At 45.7% G+C, this 24,824-nt stretch overlaps 1 protein-coding gene across 1 annotated transcript; it reads right to left on the bottom strand.

Annotated features, from left to right (window-relative positions):
* On the bottom strand, window positions 1-21,434 carry PLAAT5 (phospholipase A and acyltransferase 5). Its single transcript, XM_075547546.1, has 6 exons — window positions 21,104-21,434; window positions 19,917-20,016; window positions 19,248-19,356; window positions 7,565-7,673; window positions 1,334-1,596; window positions 1-93 (listed from the first exon to the last, which is right to left on the bottom strand). The coding sequence occupies exons 1-6, from the start codon at window positions 21,432-21,434 to the stop codon at window positions 1-3; spliced, it is 1,005 nt and encodes a 334-aa protein (XP_075403661.1).
* Between the last annotated feature and the right edge of the window lie 3,390 nt (window positions 21,435-24,824).

Raw genomic sequence — 24,824 nt, 5'->3', positions numbered from 1 at the left:
TCAAGCAGTCACTGGCTTGGGCCTGATGCTGTCCACCACTGCAGAGAGGACTGCTCCTGCAGCCTTGGCTCCTTCCATCAAGGCATGCTCTACCTGCAAAGCAGATCCATTCACAGCATAGTCAGTCATAGTCCTATGCCTGTTTCCCTACCCCCCAACCCTGTCTTACTGTTCCCCTTCAGGAATTGGCCTGAGTGGGGCCCTTTCTTAAAAGAGGAAGCAGCCTGTGTTTGCTTACATTTCCCAAACCCTAAATCTGCAAGGGGCCACGAGAAGCTAGGCTTGCCCAAGATAGATATCCAAAGCAGACTTGTTTCCTTTCTCTTGGGAGGACCAGGGCTCCTGTTTCTCAGAACCATTCTGTCCAAGGTCTGGCCACTGTGAGGCTCAGAAGCAAAGGGTCAAAGAGTTTCACCACCAACAAGACCCGTATCTTTCCCATGGAGAATCGAAGAGCCAGAGAGAATTCACTTGGTCAATCTCATACAGTAAACTAAGAGCATGCATTTAGATTTGGGCTTGGTTCTCATAATTCTGAGGCTTGGGATCCATTGTCAGTGAGTTGATTCTGACTCATGGTGACACTGTAGAGCAGACCAGAACCGCTCCTGAAGCTTTCTGAGCATGTAAATCTTTACAAAAGCAGACAGCCTCCTCTTTCTCCTGTGGAGTGACTGTCAAGTAAACACCCTTTCCACCAACAGCTCACCCACTGTGACTGCAAGGTACCTTACCAAATCCACTGCCCTTAAGTCTATTCCAACTCATACCTATCCTATACAGGGTTCTTAAACCTGCAAATCTTCAAGAACGCAGAGAGCTTCATCTGCAGATAACCTCATCGCTCTCCTGTGGCGAGGATGGTGGGTTTGAACTTTGTGATTAACCCACAACCCCACCAGGTCTCCTTTTCGTATCTTTACCAAAATAACAAGAACAAAACCAAAAAACCCAAGTCCATTGCCACTGAGTCAATTCGAGGCTATATCTTTATGGGAACAGTCTCGTCTTTCTCCACAGGAGCAGCTGTTGGGTTTGAACCATTGACCTTGTGGTTAACAACTCCTCCACTCACTCCTACCACTGAGTTGATGCCAACTCATGGTGGACCTACAGGGAATCATGAGCCAACTTGATGGCAACTAGCTCTCTGTCCATGGGTTAGTACAGGTGAAAATGCTACCTGAGCCATAAGATCCTGTAAAGCTAGAAGGCCCTGTTGGTACCACAAATGATACTGTCACTGGCTCCTGTCCTGATCACCAATGAGATGACAACTCCTCACTCCTGAAAGGTCCACAAGAAGTCATCCTTAAAGCAAAGGGTGACATACCTGCTGACTCCTGGACACGCCGTATCTGAGGTCATTGACAAAGTGCTCACAGTTCCCATCAATTAGGCTGTACTGCACGATCTTGTTAATCATCATCTTTGCACGCTGGATAATCCTGTCCACGGGCAGGGGCAGGTAGGTCTCATCTAGCTTGTTGTTGACCTTCCAGGAGCAGCCATGCAACACATCTTCCAGATGACTGTACTTTACAATGGCCCGGTTGCTAAAGACAGAAGTAATGCTGCCAGCCTCAAACTCCTCACCTAGAGACCAATAGCAAACCAAAGTCGGAAAGTGGCTAGGAGCAGTGCACCGAGCAGCGACTCACTCTAAGATTAAAAGTAAGCTGCTCCCTTTGGGAACCTTTGTTTGACCATCTGCAGAAGGCATGGAGGGGGATAGGGGGCTGGACTAGATGAACTATAAAAACCAGCTCCCCCATGAAGGCTTTGCCCTATATGACTGCTCGCAACCCTCGCGGAGAGATCTGGCTTATTAAACTTTACCAGTACCTTCTAGGTGGCCCTAGAATGCATTCAGTGTTGCACTGACTTGACTTTTAACTGGTCCTTAGATTAGAGTCTTGCTTTCCTAACCAGACTTCGGGCCTTCACAAGTAAACGTGTCTACCACCTTCGGTAAGTCTTTGAGAGCTACTGAGCATGGTGCCCCAGCTACATGATTATAATGGGGTTTAAGCTGTCCAGGTCACATCTGCAGGGGTAGAAAGAAGTAACCAGACAGGTCCCCAGAGGGCACCAACTAGCTTCAACCCAGAGCAGGTTTGCTTTCATCTGCTTTCAAATAATTGAGAGTCTCAATAAGAGTTTTCCTTTTGTTTGTTTAGAGTGCAGGGTTTTGAAAGGGGGAAAAGCTGTAATGTTATCAAATTCCAAGCACTAGTAATTACCAATGCATCTTTGATCAATTACAAACTAAAAACGTTGGTAAAAATCACCAATTTCCTCATCGTTTGCATTAGTGGTTGGTGGGTAAAGTTGAGCAATAATTGTGTTTGTTAACTGTTCCTCCTTGCAGGTATATGATATTATCCTATCACTGGGGGTATTATACTTCAGGATGGATCTTGAAATGTTCTTTTCAATGATTAACACGATGTTTTTTCCACTTCAACTTGTCATTCCTAGCATGGTAGATCAGATGATTGTCTGATTCAAAATGGCCAATAACAATCCATTTCAGCTCCCTAATGCCCGGGATATAGATTTTCTTTCTTTCTTTTTAAGATCATTTTATTGGGGCTCATACAGCTCTTATCACAATCCACACATACATCAATTGTATAAAGCACACTTATGCATTCATTGCCCTTATCATTCTCAAAGCTCTCGCTTTCCGCTTGGGCTCCTGGAATCAGCTCCTCATTTTTCTTTCCCCACTCCTTGCCCGCACCCCCTCCCTCATAAATCCTTGATAATTTATAATTTATTTTATCATATCTTATACTGCCAAGCATCTCCCTTCACCCACTTTCCTGTTGCCCATCTGCCATAGAGGAGGTTATATGTAGATCCTTGTAATCGGTATTCCCTTTCTCCCCCACTTCCCTCTTCCCTCCTGGTATCGTCACTCTCACCACTGTTCCTGAGGGGTTCACCTGTCCTGGATTCCCTGTGTTTCCAGTTCCCATCTGCACCGCTGTTCATCCTCTGGTCTAGCCAGGTTTGTAAGGTAGAATTTTGGGGATCATGATAGTGGGGGCGAGGAAACGTTTAAGAACTAGAGGAAGGTTGTGAGTTTCATCAATGCTACACTGAACCCTGAGTGACTCATCTCCTCCCCACTACCCCTCTGCAAGGGATGTCCAGTTGTCTACAGATGGGCATTGGGTCCCCATCATGCGCTCCCCTCATTCACGATGATATGATATCCCCCCTCCTCCCTTGGTGCTTGATACCTGGTCCCCTTGACCCTTCATGATCACATATGTTGGTGTGCTTCTTCCATATGGGCTTTGTTGCTTCTGAGCTAGATGGGCACTTGTTTACTTTCAAGCCTTTAAGACCCCAGACGCTATATGTCTCGATAGCTGGGCACCATTAGCCTTCTTCACCACACTTACTTATGCACACATTTGTCTTCAGCATTTATATGGGGAAATTGATCACACAAAGATGGTTTTTGTTCTTTGGTGTCTGCTACCTGATCCCTTCAACACCTCGTGATCACACAGGCTTATGTGCTTCCCTGTGGGTTCTGTTGCTTCCGAGCTAGACAGTCTATTTCATTTTTAATGACGTCCATTTTTCCTAAATTCATACTTCGTAATATTCCACATTCTGATTATGAATGGTTGATTGCAGCTCTTCTCATTTTGAGTCCTGCCACATCAGCAAATGAAAATCCCCAAACTGTCACTAGCTGTGCCTTGAAGGTTGACACTGCATTGAGGAGACAGCTTTTCCTAATTGTGTTTTGAGTGGCTTACAACCCAAGGGGATCATTTCTACTACTATTTCAGATAACGTTCTACTGCTACTCATAAACTTTTCACTGGTTTACTTTTGAGAAGTGGACTGTCTCTTCCTTCTTCCTACTCTATCTTAGTCTGAAAGCTCCACTGATGCCTGTCAACCCTGGGCGACCATGATGATATTTAAAATACCAATAGTACAGAGTCCAGCATAACAGCAACGAGCAACCCACCATAGTACAATACACTGACAGACAAGTGGCGGTTATAATGGGAAACCTGAAAACGGTGAAGAATATGGCCTTGGTGACGTGGTAGGATTTATGGAAAGACCAACTATTTATTCATTGCAAATATTTTTTCTTTCTTCATTTTTGATAGCATAGTGACTCTGCACTTGAACCTTACTGAACGGAATAAACAAGAATCAAAGCAACTACATCTATGAAAAGAGGTAGTGGGAAAGCTCCCTAGGATCACTCGGAAGAAGGCATATGCAAGCTCTAGCCGAAGCAGAAGAAAATAAAAACAAGTCCGAGAAAGTAAAATGCCATTTTGAGTATTTCAAACCGATATTTAGAAATTATCTGAAGAATAGATTTAACACAGTGAGGAGTAGACAGAAGACCAGGCAAGTTGTGTGATGACATCATATAGGAGGAAAACAAAGTCATTAAACAAGACAAGGAAAAAAGAAAAGACCAAAATGGATGTCAGAAGAGACTGGAACTTGCTCCAGGATGTAGACGAGCTAAAGGAGATGGAAGAAACAATAAGTAAAAGAGCTGAACAGAAAATTTCAAAGAGTAGTTCAGGAAGACAAAAAGTAAAAGTATTATAATGAAATGTGCAGACACCTGATGTTAAAGAAATAAAAGATAAAGAACACATTTGTCATCTCTCAAGATGAAAGAATTGTAGAAAATCAAGCCTTGAATTGCATAACTTAACATTTTTATGGGCAAAATACTGAATGATGAAGAAAACATCAAAAGAAGATGGAATTAATAACTGGGTCATTATACTAAAAATAATTGGTTGCATTAAACAATTTCGGGAGATAGCATATGATCAAGAACTGACGGTGCTAAAGGAAAAAGTTCAAAAAGCAACGAATAAGGCACTGGTAAAAAGCAAGTTTCTAGGATTAGAAAGAATACCACTGGAAATGTGTCACTAAATGAATGAACTCAATTGTCTATGCTGAGGAATTTGGAAGAGAGCTCCCAGCCAAACAACCAGAGAGATCCAAATTGTGTGCTATCCCAAAGAAAGACAACCAAACAGAACGAGGAAATTACTAAATAACACCATTAATATTGCACACATTTTTTTTCTGGAGGCAATTAAAAAATGGTTGCCACAGTATATCAACAGGGAACTCCCAGAAATTGAAGCCAGATTTAGAAGAGGATGTGGCATGAGGGATATCATTGTTGATACCCGATGGCTCTTGGTTGAAAATCGCAGAATGATGTTTACCCATGTTTCATTGGAATCACAACAACTTGTAGAGAACAATTTGAAGAAGGAGAATACAACACTTATTTGTGGCCAAGCAGAACCTTTATAGAGCAAGAGGCAGTTGATGAAACTGAACTAGGAGATACTGCATGGTTTAAAATCAGAAAAAAATGGATAGATCAGGGTTGTATCCTTTCACTGTACTTATTCAATCTGTATGCTGAACAAATAATACAGGAAGCTGGACGAGATAGAGAAGAATGCGGCGTCAGGATCAGAGGAAAGCTCAACCTGCATGAACAACCTGCATTCTACAGATAGAAAATCTTGCTTGAAGCATTTACTGATGACGATAAAAAAATATAGCCTTCAGTGTGGACTATACCATAACCTAAAGAAGTAAAAACTCCTCACAACCAGACCAACAAACACCATCATGATAAATAGAGAAATCATTGAAGTTGTCAAGAATTTCATTTTAATTCTCAGTCGATGCCCAGGGAAGCAACAATCCAGAAATCAGACAGGAGGCAAAAGACATTTATAGAGGTATAAATATAGGTGCATATGTATGTAAATATATTTATATAATGATAGGGATATAGGTCTATGTACATATACTTATATGTTAAGTATTATAGTAGCAGACAGACACTGAGCCTCTACTCAAGTCCTTCCTCAACACAAGCACACTTTGTTCTAGTTACCTGGCAATCTGTGATGCTCACCTTCTTGACACAATTGGTGACAAAATGGTTGCATAAGCAAAGGTGGTGAACAAAGCTGATGGTGCCCGGCGATTAAAATATATAGCATCTTGGGTCTTAAAGGCTGGAAGATAAACAAGTGGCCATCTAGCAGGGAGGTAACAGAGCCCACATGGAAGAAGCATTCTAGCCTGAGCAATCATGTGGCGTCGACAGAATCAGATATCAGGTATTATAAGAACAAAACAAACAACCATATCAATGCAAACGAGGGTGGCCAGAGTGGAGACCCAAAGCCCACCTGTAGACAATTGGACATCTCCTCACAGAAGGGTCACAAAGAAGGGACGAATCGGCCAAGGTGCAGTATAGCACTGACAAAACACACAACATTCCTCAAGTTCTTGAATGCTTCCCCCTCACCACTATCGTGATCCCAGTTCTACCTTACAAATCCAGCTAGACTGAAGCATGTACACTGGTACAGATAAGGGCTCTTCCCACATGGAATCTAGGATAGGTAAACCCCTCAGGAACAGTAATGGGAGTAGTGATACCGTAAGGGTAGGAGGAAGGGGCGGGGAAGAGGAGAAAGGGGGAACTGATCACAATGATTGACATATAACCCTCCCAAGTGGATAAACAGCAGAAATGTGGGTGACAGCAGATGGTGTCAGATATGAAAATAATAACTTATAATTTATCAAGAGTTCATGAGGGTGAGAGGGTGGGAGGGAGGAAGGGGAAAAAAAGAGGAGCTGATACCAGGGGTTCAAGTAGAAAGAAAAGGTTTAGAAAATGATGATGGCAACATCTGCACAAATATGCTTGATACAATTGATGTATGGATTCCTATAAGGGCTGTAAGAGCCCCCAATAAAGTGATTTATTTCAAAAGGAGAGAGAAAGAAATCAGACCATGTTTTGTACTGGGAAAATCTGCTGCGTCAGAGTTTTGTAGAAGGTGTTCAAATGAAGAAGTGTCCTTTGGAGGACTAAGGTGCACCTGACTCAACCATGGGGTTTTCCATGGTCTCATCCATAAGGGAAAGCTGGACAAGGAACAGAGAAGAATGAAGGGGATGGATATGTTGGAATTGTGGTGTTGGGAAAAATATTGAATCACATATCATTGACGGGCAGAAGAAGGAACAAGTCTGTTGGAAGGACAGGTCGCTTGGTAAAGCAGGAGATCAGTAAAGAAGAGGAAGACCCTCAATGCACTGGATCCACCCCAGGGTGGCAACAACGAGTTCAAACAGAACAGTCGCTGGGAAGATTGCTTAGGACTGGGCATTGCTTTGTTCTGATGCGCAAATGGGTTTCTGAGTTAGAACCAACTCTACAAGACCGAACAACACCTAACTACTGTCGATACCAAAGGGAGATTCAAGCACTTGATTTCTTTTTAATTTAAAATAAAGGATGCTCTAGAAGGCCAGGCACTTGGAGGCCACCTTCTGCACTTCCTATCTCTTCACGCTATGATGACTGATGCAGAGTCTGAGCTCTTTTACACAGTACACGCCGGGCCTTCCGCGTGTTTTATTGCTACAAAGGGCAGCAGCTGAGGAGCACAATAGTGAACTTGGATCTCACAGTTCAATGGAATATATCTACTCTTACTCGGGGAAGCCAGGTGGACCACATAATCATCTTCCACATAGATGGCCCAGTGCTCATAGCCAATTCGAAAAATCTCAATCAGGTCTCCAGGTTGGGGCCTTGGTTTCCCCTATAATGGAAAAACAAAACAAAACAGATGTAGAAATTGTACCTGCCCAAGAAACTCCAGAGACCCAACTGACGAGCGGCTGCAGCTCAGCCTATGACACCGCCTCACTGTTGCTCACCACTCACCAGGCTGGAAAAAGTCCTCTTCACCCCAAAGGACCAAAGAGCCTCCCCCTCTCCTCTTATGACTCTTGTTAGTAGAGGTTTAGAGGCCACCTGTGCAAGTGATCTGTGTCGTTATACAGCGATGAATGATGGAGTACCCTGGGCAGCTCTCCTTTCAGGTGAGCGTTCTCAACAGAAGGAGGCTGGAAGGGCTTTCCTGCAGTTTCTGGTTGTAGAGGCAGAACATTGATGGCTGATGGTGTGGGCACAAGGATTGTGAGCGGAGCAAAGCCTGAGCCCCCACTCTTAGTCCCTCAGCACACTTGCAGCTCAGCCTTTCTGGAATATTCTTGACAGTGAAACCAGGGCTCAAAAGCCTGCCCGCTGATAGGTGTCCCTGACTCCCACTTCCCTCATCCTCCCACCTACTGCGTGCTGGCAGCCTGGAGGGTCCTCATGTTTGCTACAGACCATGTCATCATGTGTTGACCACCAGCATCCCTCCTGCACCCCCGAAAATGGCTTATCTCACGTGTCTGTCTGTTTGATCATTGTTATCTGACGGGGCATTGCTCTTGTACTTTCGTTTACCTCTTCATTGTTGTTAGGTGCCAGCCAGTCAGTTCTGACCTCTAGTGACCCCTGGGCACAACAGAACGAAACACTGCCCGGTCCGGCGCCATCCTCACAAGGGTTCATTGTGGCAGCTGCTGTGTGCTCCCATCTCATCAAGGCCCTTCCTCCTTTCTGTCCTCCCTCCGCTTTACAAAGCGTGATGTCCTTCTCCGGGGACTGGTCTCTCCTGACAACACGTCCAAAGGAGGAAAGACGAAATCTTGCCTTTACTTCTTTAAATGGATTCACATGGCTGTTTTGAGGTCTTTCCCTGCTAAGGCCACCAGCTGGGCCTCCTGGGAAACACTTTCTATTGACTGTTCTTTGTTGTTGTTGTTAATTGGCTATTCTGACTGCTTGGCCGGGCTCATATCATTTTTGCTGAAAAATGAGTAATTTTAATAATAGAGTGCAGTCATATGGAGTCTGACCACCTCTCCCTGGAGGAATGGTGGCTGCCACCGCCGGGTTTAACACTTATTGTTTTGTTTATTTGCTTAGTGATCTTTCTGGACTAATTCTCTAGAGACTGTTCCTATCACAGCGTATAGCCACTGGTGTATCTGCTAAGAGTCTCTGCTTGTTTATTTTTAAGGCTGATTTCCTAGGCATCATCCCTGGCCTACTTTCACTTAAGGAGCAGTCAGTATTTGGTCAAAGGTTGAAGCACACACCGAGCCAAAAAGACCTCTTCACTTTGCCAGTGGATCTCAGTGCGACTTGGAACATGCACTGAAAGTTCCCCAAATGTACAACGTTGTCCCAGTTTTCGCTTCATTATTCACAGGGCTTGTGTCCGACCAGGCAGTAGAGCCTCACCAGGACGTTGTGGCCTCAGGAAAATCTGCTGCATGAGACTTTTTTAGATGATTGAAAAGCACAGGTATCACTTTCAGGACGACAGTGCGTCTGACCCAAGCCAGGGTATTTTTCCATGGCCTCCTGGGCACGTGAAAATTGGCCATTGAATAAGGAAGACCAAAGAAGACCCGATGCCTTTGAATTGTGGTGCTGGCGCCGAAAGCACCAGGGGCTGCTGAAAGGACAAACAGGTCTGTCTTGGAAGGAGTAAGGCCAGAGTGCTCCTTCGGAAAGGCCTTTGCCTTACACATGTTGGACATATTGTTAGGAGACACCCAGTCCCTGGAGAAGGACATCATAAAGGACATCCCTGGTCAAGTGGAAGCCCTTTAACAAGATGGATGATTGACACCGTGGCTGCAACAATGGGCTCAGGCATAGGAACAATTGTACGGACGGTGCATGGCTGGGCAGTGTTTTGTTCTGTTGTGCACAGGGTCACTAAAGGTTGGAACGGACTCTATGGCACCTAACAACATCAACAACAACAACAACAGCAACAACAGCACCTTCGCCACTCTCTCCTGAACGTGTGTGTCACTGTATACATGCATTCGAGACCACAGAGCATGGGAGGCAGCTTTTGAAGTCCTCTGACTTGGTGTCCAAGTTCAAGTCCAGGATGATCTGTTGGTCTGTCTACTGTCACAATCAGTACTGCAACTCCAGGCTAGCTGCAGCCCGGACCTTCCATTATTATTTTTCCTTTTGCTACTGAGGTAATTATCATTTTCTCCCCCTTTGAAAAAATTTAATAAATCATCTTACTGGGGACTCTTGCAGCTCTTATAAAATCCATACATCAATTGTATCAAGCACATGCGTACATAGGTTGCCATTGACATTTCCAAAACATTTTCTTTCTACTGGAGCCCTTGGTACCAGGTAATTATCAGTTTCAGCAACATCCCTGAGCATGGAGTTTTATGAGTTGGAGTCGAATCGATGGCAGCAAGTTTTGGGTTGGCCCCACATAAGTCTGCCTCCTCCACTTTGTTGCCCTTTCTGATCCTCTCAGCTTTCCTACAAAGAACTATAGGAGACCTACAGAACCAGACTGCCACCATTCTTCCTTGGCCCCGGTTGATTTTATTGGGCATTTCTCTCTTTGTTGAATGCTTTGGGGCAAATGCCCAGTCTTCATTTCGTCCAGCTTGATCTTTGCTTTGGGGGAGAGAGAGTTTCCTGAGAGTTGAGTCATTACCATCCTGGCCACTGGTGGGGATGGGTTTTAATAGGAAAGAGCCAGATCATCTAAACTCTTCTGTTACATGGAAGGCTTTGAGACCAGGGGAGATGAAGTGCTCCGTCCGTGGTTCTGCAGCAAGTCCATGGTCAAGACAGGACTTAAAACCAGGGCGTCTGTCCCCCCCAAATCTTCTTTTTTCATGGGAAAATGCAAAGGTAGAAAACAACCCACTAGAGGGCACCCCAACCCAGCTTTTTCATCCTGAGAGTAGACCTACATGTAGAAGACTGAACGTTGGGTTCCATCTTCTTTTGCTATAGACCCAAGCAAAGTTATGTTGGTAAGCTCTTCCCTGGAGACTGGAGGTTCACAGTCTTGGTGGTTCTTTCTGACAATACAATTCCAACTATACTGTCAAGAAGCCACAAAGGAGGAAGAAGAAGAAAATGACCAGGCCTAGGTCCCAAGGCAATGGTCCCCGGGCAAAGTCAAAGAAAGGTGGTGGAAGAGCTAACTAATGAACACATTAGATCAACATGGTGAACATCATGAACAACTCCAGTTTGATTAGACGCTGGAAGAGGGGGATGGGGGAAGATAAAGAATTCTACTATCATTACTAAGGACCGATGGAATCCTAAACCAAACGCACCTGCCAATGAGCCAATTCAGACCCTGAGAGACCCTATGTAGAGTTTCTGAGGCTGCAAATCTTTACTGGAGCAAACAGCCTCATCTTTCTCTATCAGAGCGACTGGTGGGCTTGAACCACCGACCCTGCGGTTAGCAGTCCAATGTTTAGCCGACAGCACCAACAGGGCTCTTTCCTAAAGAAGGTAGCAGTTGATACATCAAAGGGGTCACAGTTCAGAAGTGATGTGGATATGGAAGGAGGAGGCAGAAGTATGACTGAGGAGAAGGGGAGAGAGTCAGCAGAGAGAGGAGGTCTTTCTCACTTTTTAACAAAGATCAAAAAGAACCTACTTCCCAAGGACAAGGACAGAGGTCAGGCTGGCCCAGAGGCATTAACTGTTGCTCTTCTGTCTTCAGAGAGGACTGAGGAGATGTGCTCAGGATGCCATTGGTTTTAAGAGTGCAAAACCTTTCAGAATTAATGCAATACTGTAAAAAAAATGTAAATACTAGAGTAAGTTAAATCATGCAAGACCTCATTCCCACTCCACAGAGGTCGTTCACAGTGACCTTGTGTGTGTCGGAGGAGAGCTCTCTGCTCCACAGGATTCTCAATGCCATTGATTCACGAGGAGTCAAGCCGCTCAGCAAGTGGACGAGGAATCCTTCTGGACTGTGTCCATGTCTAACCAATGAGTTGACAAACACGAGTCATTTCCGACAGTACTGAGGGCTGTGACGAGAATGAAACAGGGGTTGGGGTAGTAGTCAGGTGGGGGCAAGGCCTACTTTGGTTTGAGTAGCCAGGTAGAACCTCTTGGAAATCCTCCACCTTGTGACGAAGTGAATAAAGAACATTCTAGAGCAAGACCCTGGGATGGTAAGGAGTCCAAAAGGCCCCAGTGGTAGCAACCTGCTGAAGCAGATGATAGAGGGGAGAAGGCCCCCAGAGGGAGGCAGGGTCAGCAGGCCTTGTGGGACTTGGATTTGGTTCTAAGTACAATCAATGGGTGTTACGTGTAAAGGTTTTAAGTGGGGGGAGTTGGATGATCTGATTTGTAAGCGGTTTCTCTGGCTACGTGCAGGGTGAACAATGAACCATGGGGATAGGATTGAAAGATAAAAGCCCGATGGAGATGATGGTCCTTGGAAAAGCTCTTGGGCACAACTGGAAAGAAGGGGAGTGTCCAGGTATAACACTCCATCATCAGGCTTTTTCAGCCAATAGCAAAGGTGGGGAAGCACAGGGGAAAACCCTTGATCTGATCATTTTCTGGGATGTAACAAACCACCTTAACGTCCCTGGTTTAATGGCGGAAAACAAGAGCCCTTGACAGGCAGCCTGATTTCATGGGTCAGGAATTTAGTCAGGACACAGGGTGACTCTTCTGCCCCTATGTCCTCAGTTCATATGTCACTCATGGGATTCAGCTGGAGAATGGACTGGGCTCAAAGGTCCCAAAAGGTATCCCTCCTAGCCTTGAAGCCTGGGTGGGAATGGCTGGAACTGCCGGGGCTGACCTTCCTCTGTTGTTGTTGTTTTCAAATTGCCCCTCAACGAGACTGCTTGGGCTTCCTCACATCATGGTAGCCTCCAGGTCATAAGACTTATAGGGCAGCTCGCTCTTCAAGAGTGAGTCCTCCAAAAGGCAGTGTGGAAGTTTCCACATTTATAAGCTCTGGAAACTGGTAAGTGGATGCCACTGTATTCTACTGGTCAAAGTAGCCCCAGGGCCTATCACATTCAAGGGGAACAGACCTTGAATTCCCCATCTACCTATCTATCTATCTATCTATCTATCTATCTATCTATCTATCTATCTATCTATTTATCTATCTTTCTTTCTTTCATTTCTTTCTTTCTTTCTCTCTCTCTCTCTCTCTCTCTCTCACCTTCTTCTTCTTCTTCTTCTTCTTCTTCTTTCTTCCTTTTTCTTCTTCAAGAACGTTATTGACATAACATTCACATAGCATGCAATTTAATGGTTCCAATACATTAAAAAGAATTGTGGAATTATTACCACAACCCATGTTGGTACATTTTCTTAATTCTTGAATCCACTGTGAGAAGCCTCTCTTGTCCTACCAACATCCCTTGTTATAAGCCCAAGAAACTATTGATCTAGTTGCTGTCTCTTTAGGGTTAGCTATCTTGGATTTCATGTGAAGAAAGTCATATGAAGAAGGAGGAGGAGGAGGAAGAGGAAGAGGAAGAAAGAAGAGGAGGAGGAGGAAGAGAAGGAAGAGAGGGAGGAGGAGGAGAAAGAGCAACAACAATAAAAATTGAACACAGAAAACCCTCATTCCAGTAGAAAGCAGAAACTAATAAAAACTAGGAAAAGTTACAAACAGGGCCAAAGGGAAAATAAATGACAAGATGTTAAATTTTAACCTAACAATATCTGTCATGATCCACTTTACAGTGGACTCCGTCTGTGGACAAGACCGTTCACCTCCCTGTTCAATGGTTTGAGGGAACTCAATGGAGGCTTAACCGGTGTGGGGACTCTGCAAATGGATTTTGAGCTTTGACTGTCTTCCTTAGCTGTCTGCACATCGGTGTGCAGAATTTAATAGAACCCCTACCTGCTAGCCAAAGGGGTGCCAACAAGTTTTCTGTCTAATTTCATTTCCCACAGTGACCCTTTTACCACTTCCTTTGGCACTGGGTATCACAGGATGTTATGTGGTCAATTCAGTGGGACTTGCTCTCAAGTCCCAGGCTCAGAGCTACAAGGAAAAATGCGTCTTGCTGCTCTCTCATACTGAGAGTTTTCAGCTGCGGCTTGATTGATATTGGGGGGCAAATAATCGTTGTGCGGGCGATCCTGTGTATTATAGGATGCTCAGTGGCATCCCTGGCCTTCTATTGGCAGCAACTCTCCTTCCCCTTTGTGAGAACCCCAAATGTCTCTAAATAGTGTCAAATGTCCCTGATGCAAAATCACCCCTGGTTGAGAGCCATTGCCTTGGAATCAACTTATTCTGATTCGAAGCCCTATCTTACCCAGCTGACAACATCCCCGTTGTCACAGGCTTCCTTTCCACGGTTAGGTGGTACCAACATGGGGGATGATAAGTATGGGATGTCCTACAACTCGGATCTCGGCTCAAAGTAGAGAATACCAGAAAATGTTCACTTGGGATTCATTGACTATGCAAAGGTTTTTGACTGTGTGGACCGTAAAAGACTGTGGATAACCTTGAGAAGAATGGGAATCCCAGAACAGTTCATTGTTGTGCTCAGGAGGCACTTGTACATGGATCAAGAGGCAGTTGTGTGACTAGAACAAAGGAATCTTGCCTGGATTAAAATTCGGAAAGGTGGGCATCACGGTTGTATCTTCTCTCCATACTTTTTCAATGGATATGCTGAGAAAGTCATCAGAGAAACTGGATTCTACGGAGAAGAGTGTGGCATCAGGATCAGGGGGAAGGCTTGTGAACAACCTGTGATATGCAGATGGCACAACCTTGCTTGTTGAAAGTGAGGAGGACTTGAAGCATTTGCTGATGACAACTCAACATTAAGAGGAGCTAAATCCTCACAAATGGTCCAAAAAGGTTGAAGTGATCAATGATTTTGTCTTGCTTGGATCCACAATCCATTCACAGTGAGGAGATCAAAAGATGTATTTATTTAGGTCAGTGGCTCTCAACCTTCCTAACGCCTTAACCCTTTAATACAGCTCCTTATGTTGTGGTGATCCCTCCAAACATAAAAATATTGTTGTTGCTACTTCACAACTGTAATTTTGCTACTGTTACGAATTGGGGTGACCCCTGCAAAAGGGTCCTTTGACCCCTAAAGGGGTCGTGACCCACAGGTTGAGAACCACTGCTTTAGGTAAATCTGCTGTACAGACCTCTTTAGAGTATTGAAGAGTAAGGATGTTACCTTGAGGACTGAGGTGTGCCTGACTAAGCCACAAAATGCATGTGAAAGTTGGACATTGAATAAGGAAGACCAAAGAAGAATCGATGCCTTTGACTCGTGTTGCTGGTGAAGAATAATCCAAGTATCATGGCCTACTAAAAGGACAACCTGATCTGTCTGGGAAGACGTAGGCCACAGTGCTCCTTAGAGGGAAGGGTGGCAAGACTTTGTCTCACATACTTTGGACATATTGCCAGGAGAGACCAGTCCCTGGAGAAGGACATCCTGCTTGGCTCTGTAGAGGGACAGTGAAAAGGAGAAAGGCCCTCAAGGAGATGGATTGACATCGTGGCTGCAACAACGGGCTTGGGCAGAAGAACAATGTCGAGGATCTTCATTCTGCTGTGCATAGGGCTGTTATTGGTCATAACCAATGCTATGGCATTGAACACACTAATGCATCTTGGGAAGAGTTCTAATGTACTATCATGGCGGTTGTTGATGTCTTTGCTGCACTCACCATAGTGCACCCCTGAAGTAGCAGTTCTTCTCCCACCCCCCGTCCCATCTTTACGTGTTATACAGGATAGGGCCTGGGAGCCCTGGGCTGGGGGGTCCCCTGGTAGGGTGTCTCACAATGTGGTCCCCTCTGACTGTGGACATCTACCAGCTCAGTAAGCCTTTCCCCTTCTTAGGAGGAGGTAAGGGGTGGAGGAGGTGGTCTGAAAGGGACTATCCGTCCGGTTGAATTTGCTATGGAACTGATGTGAGATGTGGAGGAGAGGCGTAAAGGACATCTTGACAGTTCCCAGTCTGAACCGTGTGCAGCGCTGTGACAGCATCGATTAAGAGGAACGTCAAGGAAGAGTGGGCTAGGGGGAGAATATTGGAAGTTCCCTGTGAACACACGCAATGTCAATCAGACACACAAGGGGAGCCCTCAGGTAGGCGTTGTGTTGATGATTGGTGGATAGATGGGAGCAAGATTCTCACTGAAGACAGAAATGTAGGCATCACCTGTCCTGCTATTCATAGCCGCAAGATGGTAAAATCACCCGGGGGTGGAATATGGACCATGAGGTCCAGGGCTCGGGCTCTCTGATGATTAATTAGTACACAATAATGACCATGTTTTGTTTCTTAAAACACTTAGCACAAGGCCTGGATTTCCACGTATGTCCACGGATTTACACAGAACTCTGTGGTGCTTCATCTGCCCCACATTGTTCTCCTAATCAGGATTCAGAGACTGTCTCTACAGGACAGTTGCAAGTTAGGATCACTCGGTGGTCAGTAGGATATGAGGTTCTCTTGGCTGTCATCTTTACAGAAACAGACTGCCAGGTCTTTCTACCTTGGTACCAGTGGGTGGTTTTGAACCAACCACCTTTAAGCTAGTAGTCAAGTACAAGCTGTTTGAACCACCCAGGGAGCGGAAATAATCTTCAGGAGTTTCTCAAAGTCCAGGGTGGACTTTGTACTCACTCACTAGGGAAAGTTAGGATTGCCTTTCTTCAGTAGTGAAGAAATCTTACTTAATTCTAAACTATCGCCCTTTCTAACCCCTACCCTCACCCCATGCAGGCCTACATGAGTTTTCCAGCAAGGTTGATTTTTAGTTTGCTTGTTTGTTTCTTAACTGATATTGGGAGAACTTTTATATTTTGATATAGTTAAAGTTTATTGTGCCAACCTGGACGATAAACACAGGTGGGGTTAATTGAAGGGCGGAAGGATAAATGCCTTGCCTTTTGAGTTTTTGAGTCACTTGCTTTGTGATGGTCGGACCAGGGTGCAGCTGCCTTAGCCAGTTCCCTACTTCAGCTGGCAAGGCTCACTTCCTGCTGGACATCCCTGGGGAGAAGCCTCATGGACCTACCCGGATGCAGCCCTGGGTGCTGGAGCAGTAGTGTGGAGACCCCTGTCAGTGCTGAGATGCTTACACATTCACTGACTTGGCTTTCCTCCAGCAGTCGATGCCATAGTGTATGTTTTGTGAGATGGAGAAGGACTTTGTGGATTGGTGTCAGACATATGGGATTTGTGAGCTTGGGCAGCACTGGGTTGGGATGTTTTATTGATGTGCACTTACCCTTTATATAAAACTCTCTCTTATACATATGAGTTTCTGTGGATTTGTTTCCCTAATGTACCCAGGATAACACACATTAGGAGTTTGCTCTTCAGAGAACTTGGCCACAAAAACCAAAACTCACCACCATCAATTTGATGATGACTCATAGTAACCCTCTAAGACATGGCAGAACTGCCTCTGTGGATTTCAGAGACTAACTATTGGAGTAGAAAGCCCCATCTTTCTCCTATGGAGCAACTGGTAGTTTTGAACGACTGACCTTATGGTTCGTAGCCCAATGAGTAACCACTGTGTCACCATAGTGCTTTCTGGCCACCAACAAGGGTGAGTCAAAAGTATTGCTATAAAATCACAGGCTCCTTTATGAAACAAACATATTACAATGTGACCCTATCGTTTCTTGACCTGTCTTCCACCTAGGGCTGTGCTCTTCTCAAGGTGGTCTTTCGTTCTTGCTAGCCCTCCCGGAAGAATTCTTTGCTCTCTGATTTTATACCACATGGAAGCGGTACTTTGGTATCCTTGGAGACTGAAAACCTGTGTTGCTTTTCAGTGGTCTTTGAGCTTGGGGAACACAAAGAAGTCTGAAGGGGCAAGATGAGGGCAAGAGGGTGGATGGAGTGAGTTTTCCCAGTCAGACTCTCGGGAGACAGACCTTGCTGCCCTGGAAGAATTAGCAGGTGCTTTGTTGCGATGTAAAGATGATTCTTCTGCACAACTTTTCTGGCTCTTTTCTCACCAATCCCAGTTTACACTTTTCTTAAAACTTCTTCACAATAAGCCCTCAGGATCATCCTGTGTCCTTTGAGAAAAACCTTTCAAAGATTACCCCTTTGAAAATCCCCCCAAATTGTCACCATAACCTTCTGAGGTGAGTTGGCCCAGCAGATCTCCTCGGAAGTCACTGTCTTGATTGGACCTACCCGCCGCCCTTTTTTAGGCACCCTGGTGATGTAGTGGTTACTTATTGGGCTGTTAACCATAAGGTCAGCCATTCTAAACTACCAGCCACTCCAAGGGAGAAGGCCAGGGCTTGCTACACCCTCTAAAGCAGAGGTTCTCAAGCTGTGGGTCGCGACCCCCCTTGGGGGTCTATAATTCAGAACAGTAGCAAAATGACAGTCATGAAGTAGCAATGAAAATAATTTTGTGGTTAGGGGGTTAACCACCACATGAAGACCTGTATTAAAGGGTCATGGCACTAGGACGGTTGAAAAACACTGTTCTAAAGGGTTATACAGAATTTCAGTCTCGGAACCCCACAGAGACAGTTCTACCCTGTCCTATGAGGTCGTGGTGAGTTGGCACCGACTACATGGCAGGCAGGGAGAGAAAGAGACTAAGGCAAGTTTGCTGCAGCCACCCCGATTCCAGAACCACGTGTAAATAAAATAAACACAACCAGCCAGGCACATCCTGTTTGGAATAAGCCGTGCTTGTACTCACTGGAGCCCTCAGACCAATGCTTTTGACTCGCCCTCATTAACCCTTAAAAACCAGCAATAAAAGGCAATCTAATCTATCGTGACAGAAAGCAGATCAGTTGTTGCATGGGGGTGGGGCCTGGGGGTGAGAAGAGGGAGGGACTGCAACAGGGCCCACGGAAGGACAATCTTGATTCTGGTGATGGTTTCATGGATGTTTCTCACTCAAAACTCACTGCTGTCAAGTCAATGCTGACTCCTAGCGACCCCTTGTGGGTTTCTGAGAGTGTAACAGTGTATGGGAGTAGAAAGCCCGGTCTTTTCCCTGCAGAGCTGCTGGGGGCTTGGAACTGCTGACCATGTGGATCACAGCCCAGTGAATAACCACTGTGGTCTCTTTCAAGTGTGTCCCAATGACTGTGCCTTGATCAGTCATACTTCCATGCTCAAGTTCACTGCCGTCGAGTTAATTCAGACTCACCGTATCTGTATAGGCCCCTGTGAGAGAAGAAAGCCTTATCTTTCCCTTTCTTGAGGAGCAGCTGTTGTTTCCAACTGTGACCTTGAGGTTAGCAACCCAACATGCAACCCCTACACCACCAAGGCTCCTTTGAGTTTGAGTTTTAAACCTCAATTATAACAGATTAAAGAAAGGGAATGGGGTGGGGGAGTGTTGTAGCCTGAAACACCATTGAAATAAAGTCACATCCACCACACCCAGCAATGGTTCAGAAGCTGAAGAGCCACGGAGTCTAAAATTCCATTATTGTACCTACCTCTGCTTCTTGCTTTAAGGACCTGCCTGGACTCCCAGGCGTTGTGGCTGAGTTCAGCTCTGTTTTCTTCTGGCTGGGTATCGCTATCGCATCCCCTTCAGCCTTCTCCCTGGGTGAGTTTCACATGGTAGTGCACAGTTATTGGGAAATCGGTATGAGAGATCACTTCACATGGGTGGCTTTTAAGATACTTTTAGGTTGTGGGAGTCAAGAAACTCTTCCCTCTGAGATTGTTCCTTGGGAGCTATCCCATCTGTTGACTGGTTTTCTGTTGATTGGTTTTCTGATGGCTGTCAAACATGCTATGGCAGTCATGAGTAGCTTCAGAATTTGTTATTATTATTTGCGAATAATCCCATCCCTGGCTTGTCAAAATAATACTTGATCAGAGTTTAGGAGGAGGAAATGGTATGTGATGGCTTTTAATGAAATGCATTCCAAGGCCCTCTGTCCCACCCCTTGGCCAGCTTGACCCACTCTGGGTAGAACTGTGAGCTCAGAGAAGTTTCATTTTTCTCCATCCCCGCCCCCCTAATAATCAGATCCACATTTCTGGGAAGTCATGTGTGTTGCCCTACTTTCACCACCAGACTACAGCCTTCAAGGCCAGTTCTTCCAAAGGCTTGTCTACAGCTCAAAGACCTAGTCCTCTCATACCATGGAGCTTACCTTTGCTGACCGCTTCGTCCCTGGTCTGACGCTGCCTGCTGGGGTGACTTGGGTGACTTGGGCGGGGGTGGTGTCGGCATCTGCCCTGCCACAGAGTTTTCTAAGTCAAGGAAAAGAAGATCAGGTCTTAAACCACAGTGGCCTTTTAGGAGGTCTCAACTCACGAGAGGAGAATTCGAGTACCTCTCAAAAACTTGTAGGGGCAGGTCTACACTGTGTTATAGGGTTGCTATGTCCTATAGGGTTGTATCAACTCAATGGAAGTGAGTTTGGTTTTTTGGTTTTGGGTGACTATGCAGAAGTGGCCCCAAAGCTTAGTCCAGAACCCTGCCTGGCTCCTGGGAAGCTCTTGGGACAGTTCTTGGTGAATGATCATGGGACGAGGTACTGGCAGTGGCTGAGTTAGTTCTTCAGTGACAGAGAGACTCTCAACTCCCTGGAGGAGGAATCTGGGCAAAGGAAAACTGAGAGTTGTCCAACCCAACCCAACCCAACCCAACTCAACTCACTGCCATCAAGTCAATTCTGACTCAGTGACCCTGTAGGACAGTGTTGAGCTACTTCTTTGAGTTTCTGAGACTATAACTTTTACAGGAGTAGAAAACCTCCTCTTGCTACCCCGGAGCAGCTGGTGGTTTTGAACTGCTGACCCCAGGTAGCAAAAATCTTGGTGCTCAGCTCTTTTAGAAGCTTCTCTGGAGCTAGAACCACTCTTTTCGGGAGCTGCCACCTCAGGCTCACTTCCAACTGGAATGGAAAGATAGTGGCCTGGTGGGTACTCATGGAGCAGCTAACTACCAGGCCAGCAGTTCAAAACCACCAGCTACTCCACTGGAAAATGTGAAGACTCTTTACTTCCATAAACAATGATAGTCTCAGAAACCCACAGGGGCAGTTCTCCCCTGTCTTATAGGGTCTCAATAAGTGGGGATTGACTCAAGGGCACAGATTTGGTTTTGAGTTTTCACCTGGCTCCTAGTGTCTGTTTAAATTAATTATAAAGACTGTTCTAGAACATTCCCTCACTGTGTATAACAGGTGTTTCTCATAATCAAATGGTAACTCGGGTGGCTTTTCTGGGGCGTCTGCTCGTGGCGGGAACCTGGCTCTGGATGACCTGTGGGAAGGGCCCTATCTCCCTGCCAACTGTCAGGGAGCAGGCCCCGCCTCCCTGGGGACCCAAGTACCAGAGGCTTTTGCGGTGGATTTGCTGCTAGACCCGGGAAACTGAGGGCGGCGGAGCCCACGCTTGCCCTGGGCATCGGAGGCCAGGCCCATCCTGCCGCGGCAGCCCGCCAGCAACCCCAGGCCTCTCAAGGCAGGACGCGAGGGCCCAGGTCCAGTGGAAGTGGCCTCTGATCCACAGAGCCACCTGGTCTTGGGCGCTGAGGCAGCCCAGTTAGGGGCTGCGGTGGCAGCGACCGGGCTAAGGCAGGGCCGGTGCATCGCAAACGGCTGGGGCTCGTGCCGGTGGGTGTAGGGGGATGGGATGGGAGGACAGACGGCACGCAGGCTCATGGTTACAACAGACGCAAGGGTGCCTGGTTTGCAACACCTTCATGATGATGGTGTAGTAGTTACGCATTGGGCTGCTAACCACAAGTCACAGGTTCAGACCACCAGCCCACCGCTCCATGGGGAAAAAGACGAGTCTTTGTACCCCTGTACAGGGTTACAGCATTGAGTATAGGACCCTGTCCAATAGGGTTGCTATGAGCCGTCTTCAACTCGATGGCGATGTGTTTGAGTCCTCATGATGAGGAGGGGCTCTGGTGGTGCTGTGCTGCTAAACTCAAGATTAGCAGTTCAAAACCACCAGCTTCTCCTGGGGAGAGAGGAGGCTTTCTACTCCCATACAAAGTTAGTCTGGGAACCACGAGATCAGCTCTACTCTGCCGTATTGGGTTGCTATGAGTAGAAACAGACTCGATCGTTGCGAGTTTGGTTTTGGTTTAGCCACATACAATCGTTTAGGTTCAGTTGTCCAGGACCTATTCATCTGAGAGCTTCCAAAGGTTGGTGGACAACTTCCATTACCTTTACATTCCATTCCTCTCATCCACCTTTGGAAGCACACTCACATCATAGCTCCTGCTTCCGAGCTGTCACATACACATGATCGATGGCTCGGGCTCTGTCTGATTGCCTTCACCTACCTCCTGGCCTCTCCAACCCAAGGGAGCGTCTCTTCTTTTTCTCTTTCGACTCATCTTCTTAGAACCTAATCCAGCCAGCGTACCATTCCGTGGTTCGGTCTTATCAAACAGTGTTGCACAATCGTTGCCACAATCAGTTTCAAAGCATTCTCTTCCTTCCTGTACTCTGATGTCAGCTCCCCATTGCCACCACTACCCCCAACTTCCCCTGCCATATCCCCCACCCCCGGGAATCCTTCCTCTAGTTGTTGTCTCTATAGATTGATCCATCCTGGGGTTTCTACACTGAAAAACATAGAAAAATACATAACAGAGAGTCGAGGCTACCAAAAAATGACAAAATACAACATATGTAAATCCCAATATGAAAAGAAAAAAACCCCACAAAACATTGCAAACCAAATCAAGCACAAAGTGTATCAAGAGAGATCAGAGGGCAAGGTTGTCATTTGCATCAATTACAGTCATGTCTACAATACTCTCTGTCTCATCACCAGGTTATTCCCAGCCCCCAGTTATGGTTAGAGGGAAGTCACAGAGGCTTATCCCTGTGTAGGTCCCTGGGGGCTTTCAAGGTCACTATGGTAGCTTCTATCATGGGCGTTGTGGCTCCTATGCCCTGATGTATTAGTCTGGGTAGACAAGAGAAACAAATCCATGGACACACATGTGTGTGTAAGAAAGAGATTTAAATACAAGAGCAATTGAACATTGAGAAAACATCCCTGCCCAGTCCAGATGAAGTCCATAAGTTCGATATTAGCCTATATGTCTGATTCCAATCTATAAAGTTCTCTTCAGACTCACGAAACACATGCAATGACACCAAATGCAGGAAGATCACAGGCCGGTGGGTAGAAAGTCTTTGGGTCCAGTGGCATTGGAAACATCTCAGTGCTGGAAGGGGTCTCTGCATCAGGGTGGGTCCATGTGTCTTGTCAGCTGCTTTGTCTCCCAGGGTGTGAGCAGAGAGTCTCCCACCTCCAAGGAGGAAATACCGGATTTCCCAGAATTCTCAGGAGAAGGCCATGCCTACACAGAGGCCTCATTAGGTCGGGGAATATATTGATAGGATTATAGGACTAAGGGATAGGTGTTGCTTAACTGCAATTGTTAGGCCTAGGATATTTTTGTTTTGTTCACTTACAGAATATTATGTTTCAAGGAGGGTGGCACACATGGAATCATATGCCTTTTAGTTTTATCCTGTTAGTTACAGATATGATTTTATTATTGTTTGAAAATTATATGTGGTTGTAGAGTTATGTGAACATGTCAAATTGACAAAGGGTGATCGGTGGTAGTTATATAATTATTTGTCAACTTGAGGATTAAGAATGTAGGGGTGGAGTCTAACCTGTCAATCAGATCATAGCCAATGAGGTCTCTTTGTGGGCATGGCCTTCTCCTGAGAATTCTGGGAAATCCAGTATTTCCTCCTTGGGGGTGGGAGACTCTCTCTGTCACATCCTGGGAGACATAGCAGCTGACAAGACACACGGACCCACCCTGATGCAGCCCTGGGTGCTGGAGAAGCCATGCAGAGACCCCTGCCAGTGATGCTTCCAATGCCAATGGATCCAAAGACTCTACCCACCGGCCTGTGATCTTCTACACTCAGCATCACTGCATGTGTTTCATGAGTCTGAAGAGGACTTTATAGACTGGTATTGGACAGATGGGCTAATATCGGACTTATGGACTTCATCTGGACTGGGCTGAGATGTTTTCTCAATGTTCAATTGCTCTTGTATATAAATCTCTTTCTTACACACACATGTGTGTCATTGGATTTGTTTCTCTAGTCTATCCAGACTAACACACCTGACTTGTCTCAATGTTGATATCAGGTGCCACAGGTTGGCTGCGACCCACAGCGACCCTAGGCACAACAGACTCAAACACTGCACGATCTTGTGCCAACCTCACAATTGTTCTTATGCCCATTGATGCAGCCATTGTATCAATCCATCTCGTCAAGGGATTTCTTGTTTTTTCACTGCCCCCTCCACTTTACCAAACATGATGTCCTCCTCCAGGGATGGTCTCTCCTGACATGTCCAAAGTGTGTAAGATGAAGTCTTGCCATCCTTGCCACTACGGTACACTCTAGCTTTGCTTCTTCCAAGACAGTCCACGATACTTTAAATATTCTTCTCCAGCACCACGATTCAGATGCATCTTCTCTCTGCGGCCTTTCCTTAGTCAATAAACAACTTTCACAAGTGCATGATGCAACGGAGAGGCCCATGACTCAGGTCCAGTGCACTTTAGTCCTCAGAGTAACAACTATTTCTCAAATCGTGGTTGTGACTGCTTGTTTGTATGCCCAACACACTGTTTTTTTTTTTTATGTTTTCTGTTTTGTAAAACTTGTATCCTAGTGTATGTTGTCACCGGCAACTTGCTTCTTTCAAATTTGTTTCTATGATACATCCATGTTGAGGTATAAGCCTGCGATCAAGTTTTACTGCTGTGCAAGATTCAATGACATACCACGAGTTAGGAATCCAGCGATACAGCCATTGTTGGCATTTTTTCTTCTTTTAATTTTCAGTGTTTGGTTGGAATCCCCCTCTTCCTTCCCAGTTTGGGGTTGGAAATAGTGGAAAAGTAAACAGTGTTGCATACAAGCAAGAGAACACTGGAAATGTTCAACTTTACAAAGGAACACTAAGACAGTTTCCCACTGGCTGTACCAATCTCACTTGGTCAGCCACATATAAAAGTCCGTGGTTAAGTCACATCTTCA

This window comes from Tenrec ecaudatus, chromosome 4 (genome assembly GCF_050624435.1).
Source record: "Tenrec ecaudatus isolate mTenEca1 chromosome 4, mTenEca1.hap1, whole genome shotgun sequence".
Lineage (NCBI taxonomy): Eukaryota > Metazoa > Chordata > Mammalia > Afrosoricida > Tenrecidae > Tenrec > Tenrec ecaudatus.
Note: the sequence above shows the minus strand (reverse complement) of the source record. Positions and strands in the feature narration are given on the sequence as shown.

Bases quoted from the DNA above. Each gene is read 5' to 3' on its own strand.
- PLAAT5 (XM_075547546.1), bottom strand. From the start codon at position 21,434: ATGAGCCTGCGTGCCGTCTGTCCTCCCATCCCATCCCCCTACACCCAC. The intron at 7,674-19,247 runs GTAGGTACAATA...TTTCCATTATAG, and splicing joins CCTTAAAGCAAGAAGCAGAG to GGGAAACCAAGGCCCCAACC. The intron at 1,597-7,564 runs GTAAGAGTAGAT...ATTGGTCTCTAG, and splicing joins GGTCCACCTGGCTTCCCCGA to GTGAGGAGTTTGAGGCTGGC.